Source organism: Chroicocephalus ridibundus, chromosome Z, assembly GCF_963924245.1.
Source record: "Chroicocephalus ridibundus chromosome Z, bChrRid1.1, whole genome shotgun sequence".
Classification (NCBI taxonomy): Eukaryota; Metazoa; Chordata; class Aves; order Charadriiformes; family Laridae; genus Chroicocephalus; species Chroicocephalus ridibundus.
Genome location: NC_086316.1, coordinates 76785099 through 76802427, shown reverse-complemented (window position 1 = coordinate 76802427; position 17329 = coordinate 76785099). Strand labels below are relative to the sequence as shown.

Here is a 17329-nt window from a genome sequence, read left to right as displayed (position 1 = left end):
TGTAATAATAATGATAATAAACCATTGTCAGCTGGGCAGTCCCTCCTCTCAGTCTAGGGCACACTATAGCAGTTGAACAGTGGTAAAGCCTCTCGCCTCTTTGTAATCTCAGATTCAAGTGCTGTCTAACTAGATCCGGGTGAACAACACTTCATGAGGGCCCAGACACAGTGCAGATCATTTAATCTGGCCCTTGTTCTTGTACGTTTCTGTGTTTCAGAGGTATTTTTCCCAAGGAAGGAATACAAGGGTAAAGAGTTCCCCACAGCTTGAGTGCAGAACGGCCACTCAGCACCCTGGATGTAAAATCAGATCCCGCAGAAGCAGTTGCCAGAGGCCAGGCAACTAATTCAGGAGAGGGCTTGGGAATATATTCAGAAACAATGCAGCGGGATTACCAAGTCTGAGCTTCCTGCCTTTTCTCTTTGAAAGGACAAGAGTTCATATCTGCAGGTCCTCCTGGAATTTCTGCCCGCTCCAAGTAAACACGCACTGCGTGACCCCGACCCCCCCCAAGGACTGGAAATCACAGCACGCCCTCAGATCCTTTATTCGTGTCCTTGGCAAGCATATGGTTGCTGAGCCGGCGTGACAGACAAGTTGATGCTTTTGCACCGCATGGGCCAACACTGTGGGGCTGAGCAGAACTGGGAAAAGCTTGAGTGAAGCCAAAGGTAGCTGTGAAGACAGCCGACGGGCAGATCTGTGCCTGTGCTGTGGCAGTGCGGGGACAGAGCCAATTGGATCACCAGGGAAGAAAGGAACATGACACAGTTTCTGCCATGGTCCCTTCCAAACTCACAGAGTCTACAGCACTGCTAAATTCCTTGTGTAGCTGTTTTTGGCAACACAAGGCCACTCTAAGCTGTTTCTGGCTGCTCTACTATTAGCATTCATGGCAAGGATGGCAGGAAAGAGTGTAACTCACCTCAGCTGATGAGTATCCCGAGGAGGAATATCTGGACATATCAAAGTCATCATCACTGCAGGGAAGGACAAGATACAGCGAAGAAGGAAACTGTTAGAGAGACTTACTGTATTCCTGGTTAGCCCTCCCGTTCTTGTGCCATGAAGCGCAGAGGAGTTAGTTACATCACGAGAGTCTGGAGAGTAACTTTCATCTGTGACTCTCAGACCTTTTCATCAAAGCACTCTTTACTCACGTCTTTTCCTACTTGTTTACGCACAGAGAGCAGTTACGGCATACACTGAAGGGCACAGCAAGGAGGAGTGCGAGTGGCCTGCGAGAGCGAGTGGCTGCAGCAGGAGTTAGCTTCAGTGCTGCACTCTGGCACAAAAGCTCACTTGCACTGTAATGTTTATCTTATTAACACTTTGCGTACCTGTCCGTATCCAGGGCTACCAGTGGCTTTTCATCTGGACTCTGGTCTAATGACGAATAGCCCTTATTGGGAACAACGAGCCTGAAACAGTTAAATGTTGTCAGTTAACCACACAGTAAAGCTCAGTACCACATATAATCCACGGCAAAGCTTTATGATACTTATGCTCTCCCCATTTCAATTCCTTGCCAGCTTTCCCTTCTCAATGAAGAAGTTTAAATGGGTGCAATTCAGAGGAAGCGAGCTCTGTCTCTGGGTGGCTGAGAGCTGTTTCACAGGGGTAAACGCTGGACATGCCTTGGGAACACACTCCTCCCTGGAGGGAAAAACCATGCTTCATTCTGGTCAACCTGCTTGTCATATGAATATGCTTGTCAACCTTATGAAATTCAATAAGGGCAAGTGTAGGGTGCTGCAGCTGGGAAGGAATAACCCCCTGCACCAGTAGAGGTTGGGGGCTGACCTGCTGGAGAGCAGCTCTGTGGAAAGAGACCTGGGAGTCCTGGTGGACAACAGGTTGGCCATGAGCCAGCAATGTGCCCTTGTGGCCAAGAAGGCCAATGGCATCCTGGGGTGCATCAAGAAGAGTGTGGCCAGCAGGTCGAGGGAGGTCATCCTCCCCCTCTACTCTGCCCTGGTGAGGCCGCACCTGGAGTAGTGTCCAGTTCTGGGCTCCCCGGTTCAAGAAGGACAGGGAACTGCTGGAGAGGGTGCAGCAAAGGGCTACCAAGATGATTAGGTGACTGGAACACCTCTCTTATGAAGAAAGGCTGAGGGATTTGGGTCTCTTCAGTCTGGAAAAAAGATGACTGAGGGGGGATCTTATCAACACTTATAAATACTTAAAGGGTGGGTGTCAGGAGGATGGGGCCAGGCTCTTTTCAGTGGTGCCCAGTGACAGGACAAGGGGTAACAGGCACAAACTTGAGCATAGGAAGCTCCATCTCAACATGAGGAGGAACTTCTTTACCCTGAGGCTGGCAGAGCCCTGGCACAGGCTGCCCCGAGAGGTGGTGGAGTCTCCAACTCTGGAGACATTCCAAACCCGCCTGGACACGTTCCTGTGCAACCTGCTCTGGGTGACCCTGCTCTGGCAGGTGGTTGGACTAGATGATCTCCAAAGATCCCTTCCAGCCCTACCATTCTGTGATTCTATGATTCTATATCATGTCACTCATTTTTGTGTTGCTTTTTATCCCTAGCAATGAGTACATGACACTAGCAATAAGTAAATAGGAGAAGGTGGTTAGGGGAAGGCAGAGGCTCAGTGCTCCTACTATTCTACTATTAGAAATCAGGGATGTGGTCTTTCTGCCTAAGTCCCTACCCAGCCCACACCACAACACTTCTGAGGTCTCAGTCCTAAATTTAGTAATATGAGAAATATGAGCTGGTGGGTGCAGTGTAAGAGCCCAGTCAGACCAGCACTTTTAAAATCCCATCATTTCATAATGACTTTCACTTCATCAGAAGTGTTACAAAGGCTGATGATGACTTTGCACCTTTAATTGCCTGTGAGAGTTTGTGATATGGAATACAGGCTTTAGAGCTTCTAGGATAAGTAAAATGCATTAATACAGTGGTAACTAGTTCACAACAGAGTTATTTCATCCACAAAACTCCACAAAGACTTTGGTTTGTATTTAAAATAAGATCAACCAAATCAAGTAAATGGAATAAGATTCTATGTTCAGCAGGTGGGAACCGCAACAGCGATGAAAATCTTGTTAAGTGGGTTAACTCAGATTTTCTCCCAAATGAAGAACTGGTCTTTAACAACACACAAGGATGCACAATGACGTTTCACTAAGATTTTGGGAAATATAAATCTAAAGATGATAATCCATCTCAGCCATGCTCCAACTGCTGTCTAACTACCTGAAATGTTTTTCCTTCTGCTCATAAATTTTCAGGAAGCCATTACAATTTTAAAAATACAAAGGCCTGCCAGGTGCTGAAGATGGGCAGGCTCAGGGAGAGTAAAATATATCAAATGATACCACAAAGCAGACATGTAGGTTCACGATTAGAGGTATTTTCTTACAGTGTTCATTGAAATGCAAGATTAAAGAAATTAATTTTAAAACTGATGCGGATTTTCCAACCTGCTGCACCAGGGGACTGGAGAAAATGGGATGCACTTGCAAAATTCAGTATCCCTTCTCATAGCACTGGGGCTGTCCTCCTGCTCCTGAAGCACGTAGGAAGGAAGTCAAGAAACAAAGATGTCTGGAACCGAAGCTGTGATCTGGCAGCAGCAGCTTGCCCATACAGATAACAGTACTGACTTCCATTCTCGCTCTCCAGTTTTCAATTCACTGCTCCATACATACTCGCTGACGGTTGTTACCATATAATGAGTGAACAAAGCACTACCAGGGGGCCTGGGAAAAGAACCCTTTGTGGTGTAATTTACTTGATTGGAAAAAAAAAATCACTACATCTTTTTCTTGAGAAATGTCTTCTTTCTTTATAAACAGAACTTCAATTTTTCTGCAGCAGACAAAAACTGTGGTGATGTCTCTGCCCCTGATCTGTCCTTCCTTCACATCCTGATTGTCCTTATTTTTGCTTCCCACTGTCCTTGGAACAAAGGCGGGTTGCAGTCGTAGCTGTTTTCATCTGCAGCTGTCCCAGTATGAGCTTCTTGTCTTGGTGTTTTTGCTCACTTAACATGAAATATGTTATGACGTAAATCTGAGTTCAGGTTATTCTCAGACTGGACTGCAATATCTGGCTGTGCCCAAGTGGTGCGGGTGGTGTTATGGGCTCTGCCTGTGCTCGTAGCAAGTGTGCCAGCATCACCCCAACCTTGTTCACATTTTATTTGCTCTTAAGGACTGAAAGCGTGTTATGGATCCAGGTCCTTTCACCCCTAACGTTGGCTGTGCCCCTGCCCCAGGAGAAGACCGAATGGTGAAGGCAACCTTCAGCCTAGAGGCTGGATGTCAGAAATTCATACAGATAGTACAGAGGAACAGAAGCCTTGGGGAAGGAGGAGGAGGGGGGGTATTATGAGAGGCAATGTGGTTTGCCTGAATGAAGCTAAACGTATTTGATGAGAAGACCAGAACTGTTAAAGAAGGGGAAATGGCTTTAGGTTAGTCTCCTCCTGCAGAGACCAGAGGAAGCCAACAGTTTAGACTTAAAGGCCAACCATAACCTGGACATTTTACAGTGCATCCCACTGGAGTATCTCCCATTATACTGCAAACATTATACCGTGAAAAGAAGCTGCTTGAACAAGCTTTTGGCATTTCTGCCTTGCTGAGGTTGCCCTGTCTGCGGCAAGACAGACTGAACCATTCCGAGGTATTACCAGGGCTGTGCTCGTGGTGCAGCTGGGTTCCTAGAAAGCCAAGGGAGCTGAGGGATGAAGGGACCCTGTGCCAGATGCCTCCCAGCCCCATGGGAACGACGGAGCTTGGCTACATCTGCTACTAAAGCCATGGCTGTGAACCTCTGTTTTGAAGATCCCAAGGGATGCTTCTAAAGGGTGTGTGAAAAGTAACTAAGAAAAGCAAGTCTAATGCCAGCAGGCTTTGCTGGCTATGGAGGGGTCCGCGTACCCTCTGAACAGGGCTCAGGTGTAAATAAGTGGAATAAAACTGAGCTGGCTGTTCGAAAGCTTTTGTCAACAGGTGTCACTGCTCTGCTCTTCCCCACTCAAATCACTCTTCTTGCCATTGGCAGCTCCGAAACAACCACCTCGCCAAGCAGAAGTCACTAATTTTACAGGTAGGCTTCTGTATTTATCCCATCTTCTCTCCCTTACCATCTTCCTCTGATAATTTCTGCATTTCTAAATCTCTCAAGCAGCAAATCTGCTACCATTCCTCACGGAAAGCAAGCATACAGCCCATTGCCAAAAGAAACCAAGTCTTTCCAGGTTGCATTTGGAAGACAAGGAGGAGCAGCGGGCATGGAAAACCCAGCTGAGAGCATTTGCAGAAATTCTTGCTGCCACGACAGGGCTGGCTCCTTTATACGGTCTCAACAACCAAACACAGAGCCGGGAGCATTGCAGCGTATCCCACCAAGACTGCAGAGGCTTACAAATAAAACTTGACAAAGTCCTGGCATGATTTATGACTACTGTTTTGGGTTTTGGGAATTAATGTGAACAAGGAACCTCGTCTACCATCGGATGCGTCACATACAGAGAGGCTCTGAACTGCAACTCCTGTTCTACTTAATGTATGGTAATCCATGCAACTTTCCCATTCCTTGATAAACACCCTGCATTCACGCAGATTCTTCTGTCATTTTAAGTGAGGTCCTCCAGTAAAAACTGCCACTTTTCTAGTAGCTTGCAAAGTGTGCAATTGCATGGGCTCAGGGGGGTCCTTGCCTCCTGAATGCAGGTAAGTAATACACTGGTGTCCTGAAGCTTACATGGAAAAAGCAGAAATACTCTAAAAGAAAGTATTCATCTATATTTACAGCAGTTTGTAGCACTGTCTGATACTGTCATACAGATGTGCCAAAGGAGCTCCAGCAAAGTACTACCATGCTGTCTTTGAAAAGTGCAGAGGAGTTGTATAGCAAAGCACACAGAGAGGGATTATTTACAAGCCTTCATTAAGTCAATCAGTACAGGGAAAGGGGTCGTCATCAAAAAAGAGCAAGGGAACTACTGTGATAAAAGCAGACAAGAAGAATTAAGCTCTAAACCAATCTGTGTTCCATGAAGCAGCATCCTACCTCTCCCGCTAGCAGGATTATGTGTTACAGGAGGCTACCCAGAATACGCAAGACAGCTGTATCAAACCCCTAATTTCGACCACGCTGGGCTGCCTCCTCATCCTACAGGCTGCACGGTCGCTGGTCCTGGCCTCAGCTGTCCCTGCATCTTCCCACGGGATGGGATGCGACACAGCACAGAGCATTTGGGCCTGCCAGCTCCGGGAAGGGCCATCACCATTCTCACAGTGTGTTTGGCAGTAGGCAAATGGCAACGAAATTCGTCCTTGCCCATCCTAAGGCTGTTAGGGATTGAAGCGCAGAGCACAGCTGAGTGCTTTTCCAGTCCTTTACCTTGTTCGTGCCATCACGTTGTTCTTCTTGGGCTGCTGATTAACTGGGCTTCCCATGTTGCCATTCTTCAGGGAGCCCTTCCGAGCCAGCTCCCTCTGCTTCTCTGCATATGGGATACAAAGGGGAAAAGAAAAATTAGGGCAACAGCCTGGCTGGCCACCATACGGCTGCAGAAACTCAGATTTGATATCAAAAAGCATAGCAGAATTAATAGCAAAGGACATGAGCTCTCCATCTCCCACGGAGGGACACTGCGGAGGCCAGATGAGCTGTGTCCCATTGCCTGCAAGGTTCACCAGGGGCTAAAAGTAATGCACTTTGACTCACAGCAGCTTGTTGACAACACCACACTAAGACGGTCAGTGGATGAGACCCAACTGGGGCAGAGGAAGGGCAGAGACCTTGTCTCTATCTGCACCCGGCTGCTGCATGGACCCCAAGGCTGTGCTTTGTGCCGGGCAAGGGGAATTATTCTTCTACCTTTTCTCCTCCTACAGAGGCTGCTGATGAGGGCCCCAATGGGGCTAGGAAAGTGTCTCCATCAAAGCAGCACCATCATTTGGTGTTAGTTCAAGCTAGCTTGACACCACGCCTGAGTTATTACTGTTTCCCCAGACGGCACCTCACCAGACTAACACACCCTACAGCAGAAAAGTGTTGCTGCCTTCCCTGCTTCTCCTCCTGGCAACCTGTGATGTCCCCCGTGTGTCTTTCTCTTTTATCTCACATTGATTTTGGGGAGCTTGCTTGCTTTATTTAAAAAAAAAAAGAAACATTTTGCAGCTGTATTTTTAAACAGCATATTGTTGGCTTACATTTTCAGAGCATGTTCTACTCGCTGCTGAAATGAACCTTAAAACACGGACAGTATGTCAAGCTTTCTTTATGTATTCAGTGCAAGAGGGGATTTAAATTAGCTTCTCCTTTAGGAGAGATTATTTCTCTTAATAACTTCTCCCCACAGGATCACAACTAGAATTCAGGTCCAAAAGCTAAGCCTTCTGCAGGTATCCAGTGTCCGTGCTGTATTAATACAGCCCTGCCTCCAGCAGGGATAGGTGGCCTGAGTTGGCAATTAGCCTCAAAAGTTGAGCTAACTGCCCCAATCTCATCCTGCAACACCAGACAAGGCTGGTAGGGAAAAGCTGAGCGTGGAGCCAGTAAGGCAGGAAAGGGCCGTTAAAAATGTTCTCCAGAGTGTGAGAAAATGTTGGGAACTATTTCTGTGGCATGCCTGAATGATAGGGGTTTACCAGACTGCTGGCTGGGGAACCTGAATAGTGAATTTGTTTTGCTTCTTCTTCCCCTGCTGCGTGTGAAATGTGCTGATATACTTTTTCTCTTGCAGATTTTACTCCCCTTGGAGAGAAAAGCACCTTTTCCCACTTGCCATGGAAAGGCGGTGTGCCTACCGGGCTGTACAAGTGCAAGGTGGGCCAACTCTGCCCCTTCCACACAGGTAAGAGCCGGGGGAACATATGTCCAAGGCTGCCTTTTTTGAGGGACAAAGAAGCAGCAGAGATGCCTAGAGAACATGATGATGGCTGAGGAGCCTGCAGAGTAGAGCACATACTCATACAAACCATGCCCAGGCCTGCTCCTGCTGACAGCAGCGGTGAATAAATGCTCATTGAATTTGGCAGGAAAAGGATCGGATTAATAACTCTCTCTGGCATGAGCAATAAAAGAGACTGATACAGGATTGAAGTCAAAACCTTAAATCAGAGTAATTTCTCAGGACTGGAACTTGCAAATGCATTGGTTATCTCTGTCTCCAGAATAAAAGCCTGGTATTCTGCAGGCCGCGTGAACTTTGCTATTCAGACACAGGGAGATAAAGCAGGGTTTTATGGAGGCAAATGTTTACAGCCCTAAATACAAACCAACTTCCACCCATCTACACCAGAATCTCCAGCTCTGACCACAAATACACAGCGCTGAGACAAGCTGCCAACGCTTTAAGAGGCTGTATAATTCACAAAAGGCACCTGATTCAGAAACAAGGGTACAGGTTTCATTTTCTGTCCAGGCAGTTAAGGCATGCCTGAGCCTTTTAAGTGGACCAGTGCTCTCTACTTGCTATCGATTGCTCGGTACAAGCGCTAATGTTCTTCTCCAACTCAGATTACTCATACGGCTGATGAATCTGGACTTCAGCTAAGTGTCTTTTTCCTCCAGTAGGTCTCTCCACAGCTATTTCTATGCTGTTACTGAATGCTACTGCAATGTGGCGTGGGTCGGAACAATATGAGATCTCCTTTTTAACCCCTTTTTTCACTTATTTGACTTGGAGCGAACCTTCCCAAAGCAATGTAAAGCACAGTAGGAACATCCATGCTTGTGTCCCCAGCCAAATTTCTTAAGCACGAATCAATAGCTCATCTCCCTCTCAGATGCTAGGAACCCAAAGTCCCTGGTGGCCAAAAAGCAATGGCTAGCAGTGGGAATAGGAAATCAACCCAGTGCCAGTGTGTTAGGACAAGCTCCTGGAAGGTGACAGAGATGTGTATGAATCATGTTAAGCTTTGAGGTAAGGAAACCCGCTCTCTGAGCTTTACAAGTATGAACTGCTGCTACTTCCACCATCACCCAAGAAGCTGTTTGGGTGCCAATCTCCTGAAAAATTCTGGGCTATAAATTCCAGCTTAGCCCACCAACCATCAGGTCCATCAAAATGGGGAAAGGAGACTTTCCTTGTCCATTTTCTGCTCAGTGCTTCCTCCTGGTGTAGCAGATGGAACTTGTGAACCCCATTTCTACGTAGTGAGCTCCTTCCCAGGCTTCCAGTTCTTTTGGTTTTGTCCCTGAGAAAAGGGACAGGGCCGTACACTCTAAGTACCTAAGCTTTTTCTACAAATGTGACTGATTCAGGCCCTTTTGACAACGTTACTTTCAGGGTCCTACTTTTCAAAAAACCCTGCAATTTCACAAATTAAAGTTGTTCTGACAGAAGTGGCTATTAAACACATAAACCAGCACTGTAAAGAGAAGGTGACAGAAGGACACAATCTAGCCTTGATAAGTAAATGGCATTTTTCTTTGAAGTCTGACTTGTATTGGCTGATGCTACACCCACATGAGCATGAATCCTAAGATCACAACCCTCCACTGACCCAACTGTGTTAACTTTTGTGTGAAACCTGGGAACTATGCACCTGTGCAATTCTCAGGGAATAAAAAACCAAGATACTCTTTCCTTCTGAGTCATCCCAGACTCTCCGATATGATAGTCAAGTATTCCCCATTAGACTTAGACAAGATCTGTGTTCCTACATGTCTCCCCCAGCCTCAAGACCACTGCTTAGCTTGAGACAGTGGGGGCATGGACCCACCAGAGGGGACAGGCATAGCTTGTCCTCAGCACCTGGCAGTTTCTGGTGCTGGCTATGAAGAGCCTCTCCATGTCCAGGACTGTCTGTGCTGCCTGCAGTGTTCCAGTACCTGCAGTGAACTTCAATGAAGGCAACATAGCTTGATGGAAAATTGATGCTGACCCTACCAAACTGCCGACTTCTGGGCAACTCTTGGGCACTGGAAGAATACGAAAGGGTTAACGGGTCTGCCAAACACAGAGAAAATGAGACATACAAAAACAAACGAAAAAATGGAAGACTGTGATTTCCAGCCACTGGTTATTTCGTGCCTGGTGAGTTTGCTGTTGGATGATCAATGAAAAGCCAATACAGCAGAGACACAAGGTGAAGGACAGAGACGTGGAGACAGGGAAGCCAGAATGAAACAAGGCTGCTCTACAGCTACTTCAGAGAACTCACTAACTGCTGGCAGTAAAAAAAGCAGTATAATAGCAGAGCTCCAACCATGCTCTTTATATGGCATGTGCAAGTATTTTAAATAAGTTGTTTAGCTTTTACTTCATGCGGCTGTTCTAATTTTTACTGTTGTACCTAGTGAAATAGTCACACTTGCGGTTTGTCACTCCCCTTCCCATGAAGCGGTTATGGGTGACTGAGCACACTCTGAGTACGGGTGTAATGGCTTGCAGAGCCAAGAGGAAATCATTAGCAATACCAGCAGGGCTGGTACAGCTGGGGGAGAGACAACTTTACCCAAATCCAGGTTTCCTGCTGGCTTTTCACTTATTTTCCAGACAGACACTTCCTTGAAGAAGCAGGATAGAACAGAGAAGGCTGGGAGGGCATGGAGCAGCTTGCATGTACCTCTGACATTAAGAAGGATGCTCAATTAGGAGTCTAAAGATCCTGTCTGATCATTATCAGGGTTGCCGTGTTGGGTAATCTACCTGGCTCCATGCTTGAGTGGAGCCAAGCAGCATTAGCTTCTGTTTCAGAGGAGAGCTCGGAGAACAGAGACAGCTGTGCTGTCAGCCTGACGCACTGGGGAATTTGCCTGCACCAGTTCCTCTTAAGCTAATCCTGGACATTGTGTCAGAAGAGGAACACATGGAGCGGCACGCGTGTGCACCCGTGTCTGTGTGTGTATGTGAGGAGGGGGGTCCAGGATCCTTTTGACACCACTATACTGCTCTGAACAGCATGCAGGACAGCCTCTCGTCTGGACCTGCCAACCACCACATCACATCTCGCCCCTCCTTTCTTGACCACCTTGTCACTTCATCTCTAAGACACCTCACCTGCTTATGACATTAAAATAATTTAAAAGAAAGAAATCTGCTCAACAAGCAAGCCGCTATGTTTGTGCTAGCCTCATGCTAGCCTGTTCTGCTCGCTGGCCCCATCTGAGCCATTCAGCACCTGCTCCAAGCGCTGCTTCAAGGTGACAACAGCCAAAGAAGCCCACAAAGCTCTCAGTAAGGCAGGAGTAACACCTAAGTATAAAGGAGGAAGGGAAATGCATGCTGCAGACACAATCAGGACCATAATTGGACCAGCCTTGCGTCCCGGTAATGGTCTCGTATTATAGCTGCACGCAAAGGTCCTCCATAAGATGGTTCCCCAGCATGCTAAGCACTCAGCAAACCGTCCCTGCCCTGGTGTGCTTTCACCTGCCTGCTTTAGGATGTGCCAGAGGACGGGCAAATAACTGCATGCTGACAAATGAAGCACACTCCCACAGGGAGCCTCCGTTAGAGAAAGTCGTGTCTAGGTTGAGAGGGGCTGAATTTTCCCCTTACCACTGGGAACAGCTACAGCCCTAACAAACGATTTCAAGCACTGCTGCATTACTTAGTGCAATTTAAAATGGCTACCTGTTCAGCTGGCTGAATGTGTCTAGCTGCTTTATGACGAGAGAAAATAGTAATGGAGCATGCGAAGCAGAATGGACTTAACATGAATATGTTTACGTTAAAAATCAGACTTGAATAAATCCTTACAATTACTCCTCTGTTTTCAGTGTTTAAGCTAAATAATAATCAGTTTTAATAACATTTTCCTGTTTTTAGAAAATGAAATGCTGAACAGCTTCTTCGGTACATGTTGCTATGTAGGGGGGCAATGGTTTTGCCTACACTCTGCCCCAAGCCAGAAATGGCAAAAGTAGCCATACGCTTCAGTCTCCTGCAGAACTGCTCCTTCTGCGACACCAGGCAAAGCAGACAGCCCAGGAGTTTGGTGAACATCACCCTGTACTATGCTGAAGAGCTATTTGGAGGGTCAGACCTCCCCAAACCCATGGTTCTCAAGCCAGTGGGTGACTCTGGCTATGGTCAGACAGCAGTGGGTGGAGAGCGGTGTTCGGGATGCCATCGCTTATCACTGCCACCGTGCTTGAGACTATGTGCATCCCCCTCATCTGAGGCAGCCTGATCGGCACAAATGCCATTCAGCGGCAGATGAGGCGGATTTGCTTCCTTTGTAGTGTGGCTGGAAGCACACAGATGCTGGCTGCTCCCGTCTCTGTGCTGAGAGCCGCTGGCTGAACCTCGCTAACTCAATTGCTCGAGACCCCCGAGCAGGGGGAGACGGAGCTCCCTGCCATGGGGACACTGCAGTGTGGGTCCATTTGCTGCAGTGGGAAGACAGAAATTAAATTCGCTGTGACAGAGTCGTATTTTTTCATCTTCAAGGTCTATGAGATGAGATTTTGGGATGCATTTGCCTCTCTGCCCCCCACAGTCAGCCGAACCCTTTCAGAGGCTGAGGACTGCAGCGGTTCCTTATGAATTCTACCTCTGGAAGCTGAGAATTTAAATTACCCAGTAAATAAAATTAATCTGTCTACTCAGATCCCACTGAATGATGAACAGAGTCATGAGCGAACGAAGGGAGAAAGAACGAAGTCCTGACTACAACTTACACTTCCAAGCCCAAGTCTCCTGATTTCAGCTCACTTGCATCATTTAGCTCGGGGATGTTAGCATGCATCTAGTTAACACTGAAACCTTCACTACCTCTCACCTCCGACAGAGAGTATTTGTCAGCGAGGACTGTGTCACTTCTTGGAGAGATTTCAGGGTACGTAAATCAATAGGGGCTTTGCTTGCAGGCTGTATAGAAAGGGAGGTATAAGAAAGCTGTGTGCCATGCTGATCCCAGAGAGGGCTGTGCTCCCTGGGGAGATTTGGAGAGTGTAAGTGCGACCACACGGGTGGCATTAGTGCAGCTGACGGCTGTGCCTCCCTGCATCGCAAAGAAAGGCAAAAGAAACACTATTTTTACTAAACAGGGGTAGCAGAAACAAAAAGGATCTGTCTGCGGCCAGGCCCCTGCTCTGAATACGGGGAATACGGTTTCAAGCTGATGTGCACTGGGCGTCAGTGTCGATTATTCAGGACAGGCCATCTGAATCAGGATTGTTTCATCCAGCTTCAGAAAAGACTGTTCAGATAAGCAAGGGTCAGAAAGATAAGTCAGCCAACTACCAACGTGGGCAAGACAGGCAACTATGTCTAACTGCGAGAACCCCAAGAGCAGGCATATAAATCTGTCTCCCAAGGTCCCTCTTGGACCAGGTTTTAAACATCCAAGTAGCTGCATTTCCTTATGTTTTATTGATCTGGCTGCTGCTCTGTCCCTTTGGCATGACTGAGAGCTGGCACAAACACCAATGGGCTTGGAGTGGTTTTAAGCTCCCTTCAGCTCCCAATAAGGCCTCAGAAGACAAGGAACTCGTAAATGACCTAGGGAGGACAAAGATGATGTTTGCATCTCATATTCAAGGATGCAGCTCTCAGCTTCTCGTACAGCAGCTACCACAACAAGCAGAGAGGGCGCTGCACGCAGCGCAACGCAGGGCTCATTCTGGGGCGGTGCTCACCTGGAGCGCTGCCTGCGCCACTTGCAGAGGTTTCTCATGGCCTGAACGATGCTACTTTTTTGCGTTTCCCTTCAGAAAACACACACCAAACTGAAGAGCCGCACTATTCCTTAGCACAGAGGAGGACAGGACCGCTGCAGTCCAGACCAAAGCTATCATCTACTTACACCACAAGCATCTCGAAAAGTGGCGTGTCCCCATCCCCTAGCCACGCTATTCCAGCCCCAAAGCTCATTTGTCTGACCCTCACGTGACTATAGGAAGGAACAATTTCTCTGTTTACATCTACTACTGGGCTTTGACGCGTACGAGAGCAGGGCATCCAGTGCAGTTAGCCGTCTAGCAAAGAAAACCTTATTGCTGTACACTTCAGGGAAAAAAAAAAATGGTATTTTGAATACAGAGCATTTTACCTCTTCATGGCACGACATAATCGCGAATGATCTTTGTAAAACAGTGAGTTGTATTTTACTGCCAGGAGGAACTGTTTAACTGGTTCACCTTAAAGCAACGCAGAGCATCTGTGGCAGCAGGCGAGCAGAGAACGGGGACTCGCGGCTCCCAGTCCTTGGCCTGAGCCGTCTCTGCAGCCATTTTATTTAGACAGGTTGTGACTATGTAGCAGCAGGCAGCAATTCATCTCTCTTCATCTTTGAACGCCTTTCTGTGCTCATTTCAAAGGCGTCTATTGTCGCAGCTCCCAGCTCACAAGGGCACTTTGTTGTGATTCAGCCTGTGCTTTTTCACTTAATTTTTAAGGATTGAGACTTTTATTCCTGATGGCTGCAAAACACTGCATACAAAGATTTCATTTATCGCTGTCAAAACTGGAATATCTGAACAGCATTCAGTTTTATCTGATTTTTTTTGTTGTTTTTTTTTTTCCATTTTTTACATTTACCTTCATTTATTTTGTATTTTCATGTACTTTTCAAAGAATATTTTTCCTGCCAGACACAATAACAAAGTTAGATATCTGGGCAGCGTTTGCATCCTGACAAGCCTAGCTAAAAAGTTTCGGTTTATAAACTAAATATAATCCATAAACCTGAGCTACTCTCTCCCTTAACATATTTTAAAGGGACTGAGAGAATTAAGTTATTTTACCTATAAAGAACTTCTGCAAATGCCCCCTCCTCATTTCTACTCAATTGAACGGATTTAAGTCAAAGCAATTTGCTTGACCCTGCTGTATGGTGTAGCAGAAAAAAAAAACCACAACAAAAGACAAAAAAGGAGTCTACGAAGTGCAATTTAACTCTCTTCACTTAAATAGCTCTCTTCATTTAAAGGACCACTTATGCTAAAGGCACAGTCTACCAGATAAACAGAGCTGATATTAGCGCCCACACCACATTCGTTATCAGTCCTGATGTTCTGCGAAGAAGCATCTAAGGTCACTGACGCATGTAGTAAGGGTGATGTGTATTTAGGAGCATAATAGTACAAACTTGCTTAGCTGAATACTCACGGCCTTTGGTTACGCAGGATGTCATCATACAGTGCATATTTGTATAAAAAACACTCAAATAGAGCCTGACATAAGTAGGCTTGAACGGCATACACTTAAGTCAAATGTCCATGCTTGCATGAGTGTAAAATACACACTAAATGATTGGTCTATGGCAGAGAGCATGTGTTTTACAGCCTATATAAACTACAGATTTAATTTATTTTTAATATGTTGTCATTTGGAAAGCTTTTACTGGCTGGCAGATACCACTGCTTGGAATGACTTGTTGCGTTCCCATCTGGTAGCCAAAACAAATAGGGACAGAAGTGCTAGTGCCACAGGCAGCCCATGAGCTTAGAAGGGACTCCAAGCTCACTGACTGCAGTATCCTGCTGGGAAAGGACCCTGGGACTTTCCTTGTTCCCAGGACTGGACTGAAGTTGACAGGCACAGCCATGTTTCTGGCTTTGATTTAGCAGCAAAATGTCATATATTTGATCCATTCTCTTTTGTCATCTGCTGCATTGGGTTTCTACAACCCCATGCATTTCAAACAAAATTCCATATTTTCTTCCTAATAAAAAGAAAGCAGATGGAGCAAGGCAACCAGGATGGTTAACATGATGAATGGATGAATATTCCTCCCTGCACCATGCTTTGAGAAATCCCTGCTCTGCAGTTTGGTATCTACTGCTTTCTCCCCTGGAAAAGGGAAAGAAAGAGTGTTAGTACCTCAGCATGCCACCCTACAAACACTCTGCTCCCCAGAAGAGAACTTTCAGGCACTGTTTCACCAGATGAATTGCCTGTTTACCATGAATCTCCATGGGAGAACAGGATATGTACAGCCCAGGGTGCCTCTTCCTGCTATTCAATTTATCAGCCCCAGTCCCGGGTACTTGGATCAGCGGCGGCTCAGCCAGAGAGCCGCAAACCTGCTCCCGTAACAGGATTACTGACCTCATCTCTCCCTTAGCGAGACTGCCTTTGTCTGGGAATTTGACAAACAGCTTCAGAGCACAATTAGATATTTAATAAGTTTATGATTAACCAATCTGCTGATTAAGCTTTCATTAATTAGGCTGGCATGAATTCTATTTCAGAGGGATAGCGGCCCCTAATTTAATACATTTCCTCTTGGAGCAGGGTGGCAGATCTCTGCGTGAGCCCTTGTGTGCGGCATGCCCCGACACCTCTCTCTCCTGCTGCAGAAGTACCTCCAAGAGCTATTTGGGTGGCACCTGGGGCTGCTGCCAGATCACCGGGGGCATGGTGGCCCTTGGGGACAGCTCGGCATCGCAGCCCGGTTGTTACACCTGGTACAGCTCAAAGACTCCGGGCTCCTCTCTTCTGAAGTCTCACCAGACAGTGCGGAGAGAGGCAGGCAGGGCTCATCTAGGGCAGCCGCAGACCTCACCAGTGCCACTGCAAAGAGCCTAGCCTGTCACTTTGATATCCATGCGGCTCTCATCTGGATTCGGGTGGGTGGCCCACCCAAGGGAGGAGCGGGAACTCCTTTCCTCTTTCTCTTTGCAAAGAGTTTAGAGAAAGCTCATGGCTTCAGCTCTGGCTTTGTCCTTTGCCGCATGCTCTGAAGGACAGGGCTTACTGGGTGCTGCAATCTTCCTTGTAGGGTGCCTTGGCAGAGGGGGCAGGATGCTGCCACCTTCCTCCTCCAGCTTGGATCCCGCTTTGTTAGAGAAACCAGAACTGGGCTCAGGGGTTAGTCCCAAACTATCATAAATGACTAAACCTTTTCCACTATCATAAATGACTAAACCTTTTCCCGTCCTCAAGGAATCCGCTGTCTCCTTTCTCAGGTAGGGCTGCTATCTGTCAGTGTTACCCAGAAGAGGATGGTGGAGGGGACGGCAGGATGCTGTTGCCAGCTATTTTATGTTCCTTTATGTTGTCCTCCTTCCAGGTGCAGGGCTGGGGGTTTGGCAGCTGCCTTTTCCTTCTACCTTTTAAAGGGATTGGTGGCAAAACACAGCCATGCCTCGAATGGCAGAAGGAAACAGGTCTGGCCAGAGAAAACTTATGTCCCTGCTGAAACCCCTGAGAAAGGGCCTTGAAAGACAAGATGAAAGACAAGGCTGCTGGCTGCAGCTGCCTTGAGTGCCACAGGAGGGGAAGCAGGGCTGGGGGATGAGGGATGCCATCCCAAACTGCAGAGCCCCGCAGCTGGAGATCAGACGTGTTCGCTGCTGAGCTGAAGCCTCTGCCAAAGGAGCAGCAGCTCCCGCAGCCGGGAGAGCCCAAAGGGACTCAGGGAAAGCCTGACTCACGCTGACGACAC

General features: G+C 47.2%; 1 protein-coding gene across 3 annotated transcripts in view; it reads right to left on the bottom strand.

Moving 5' to 3' along the window:
- Positions 1 to 17329, bottom strand: part of FAM219A (family with sequence similarity 219 member A) — a 101262-nt gene that overhangs the window by 9901 nt on the left and 74032 nt on the right. For all 3 annotated transcript variants that reach the window (XM_063319442.1, XM_063319443.1, XM_063319444.1), the window contains exons 3-5: positions 6381 to 6483; positions 1344 to 1424; positions 929 to 983 (exon numbers count right to left, since the gene is read on the bottom strand). In XM_063319442.1, coding sequence (XP_063175512.1) covers positions 929 to 983; positions 1344 to 1424; positions 6381 to 6483 — 239 coding nt within the window. The remainder of the gene's footprint in view (positions 1 to 928; positions 984 to 1343; positions 1425 to 6380; positions 6484 to 17329) is intronic.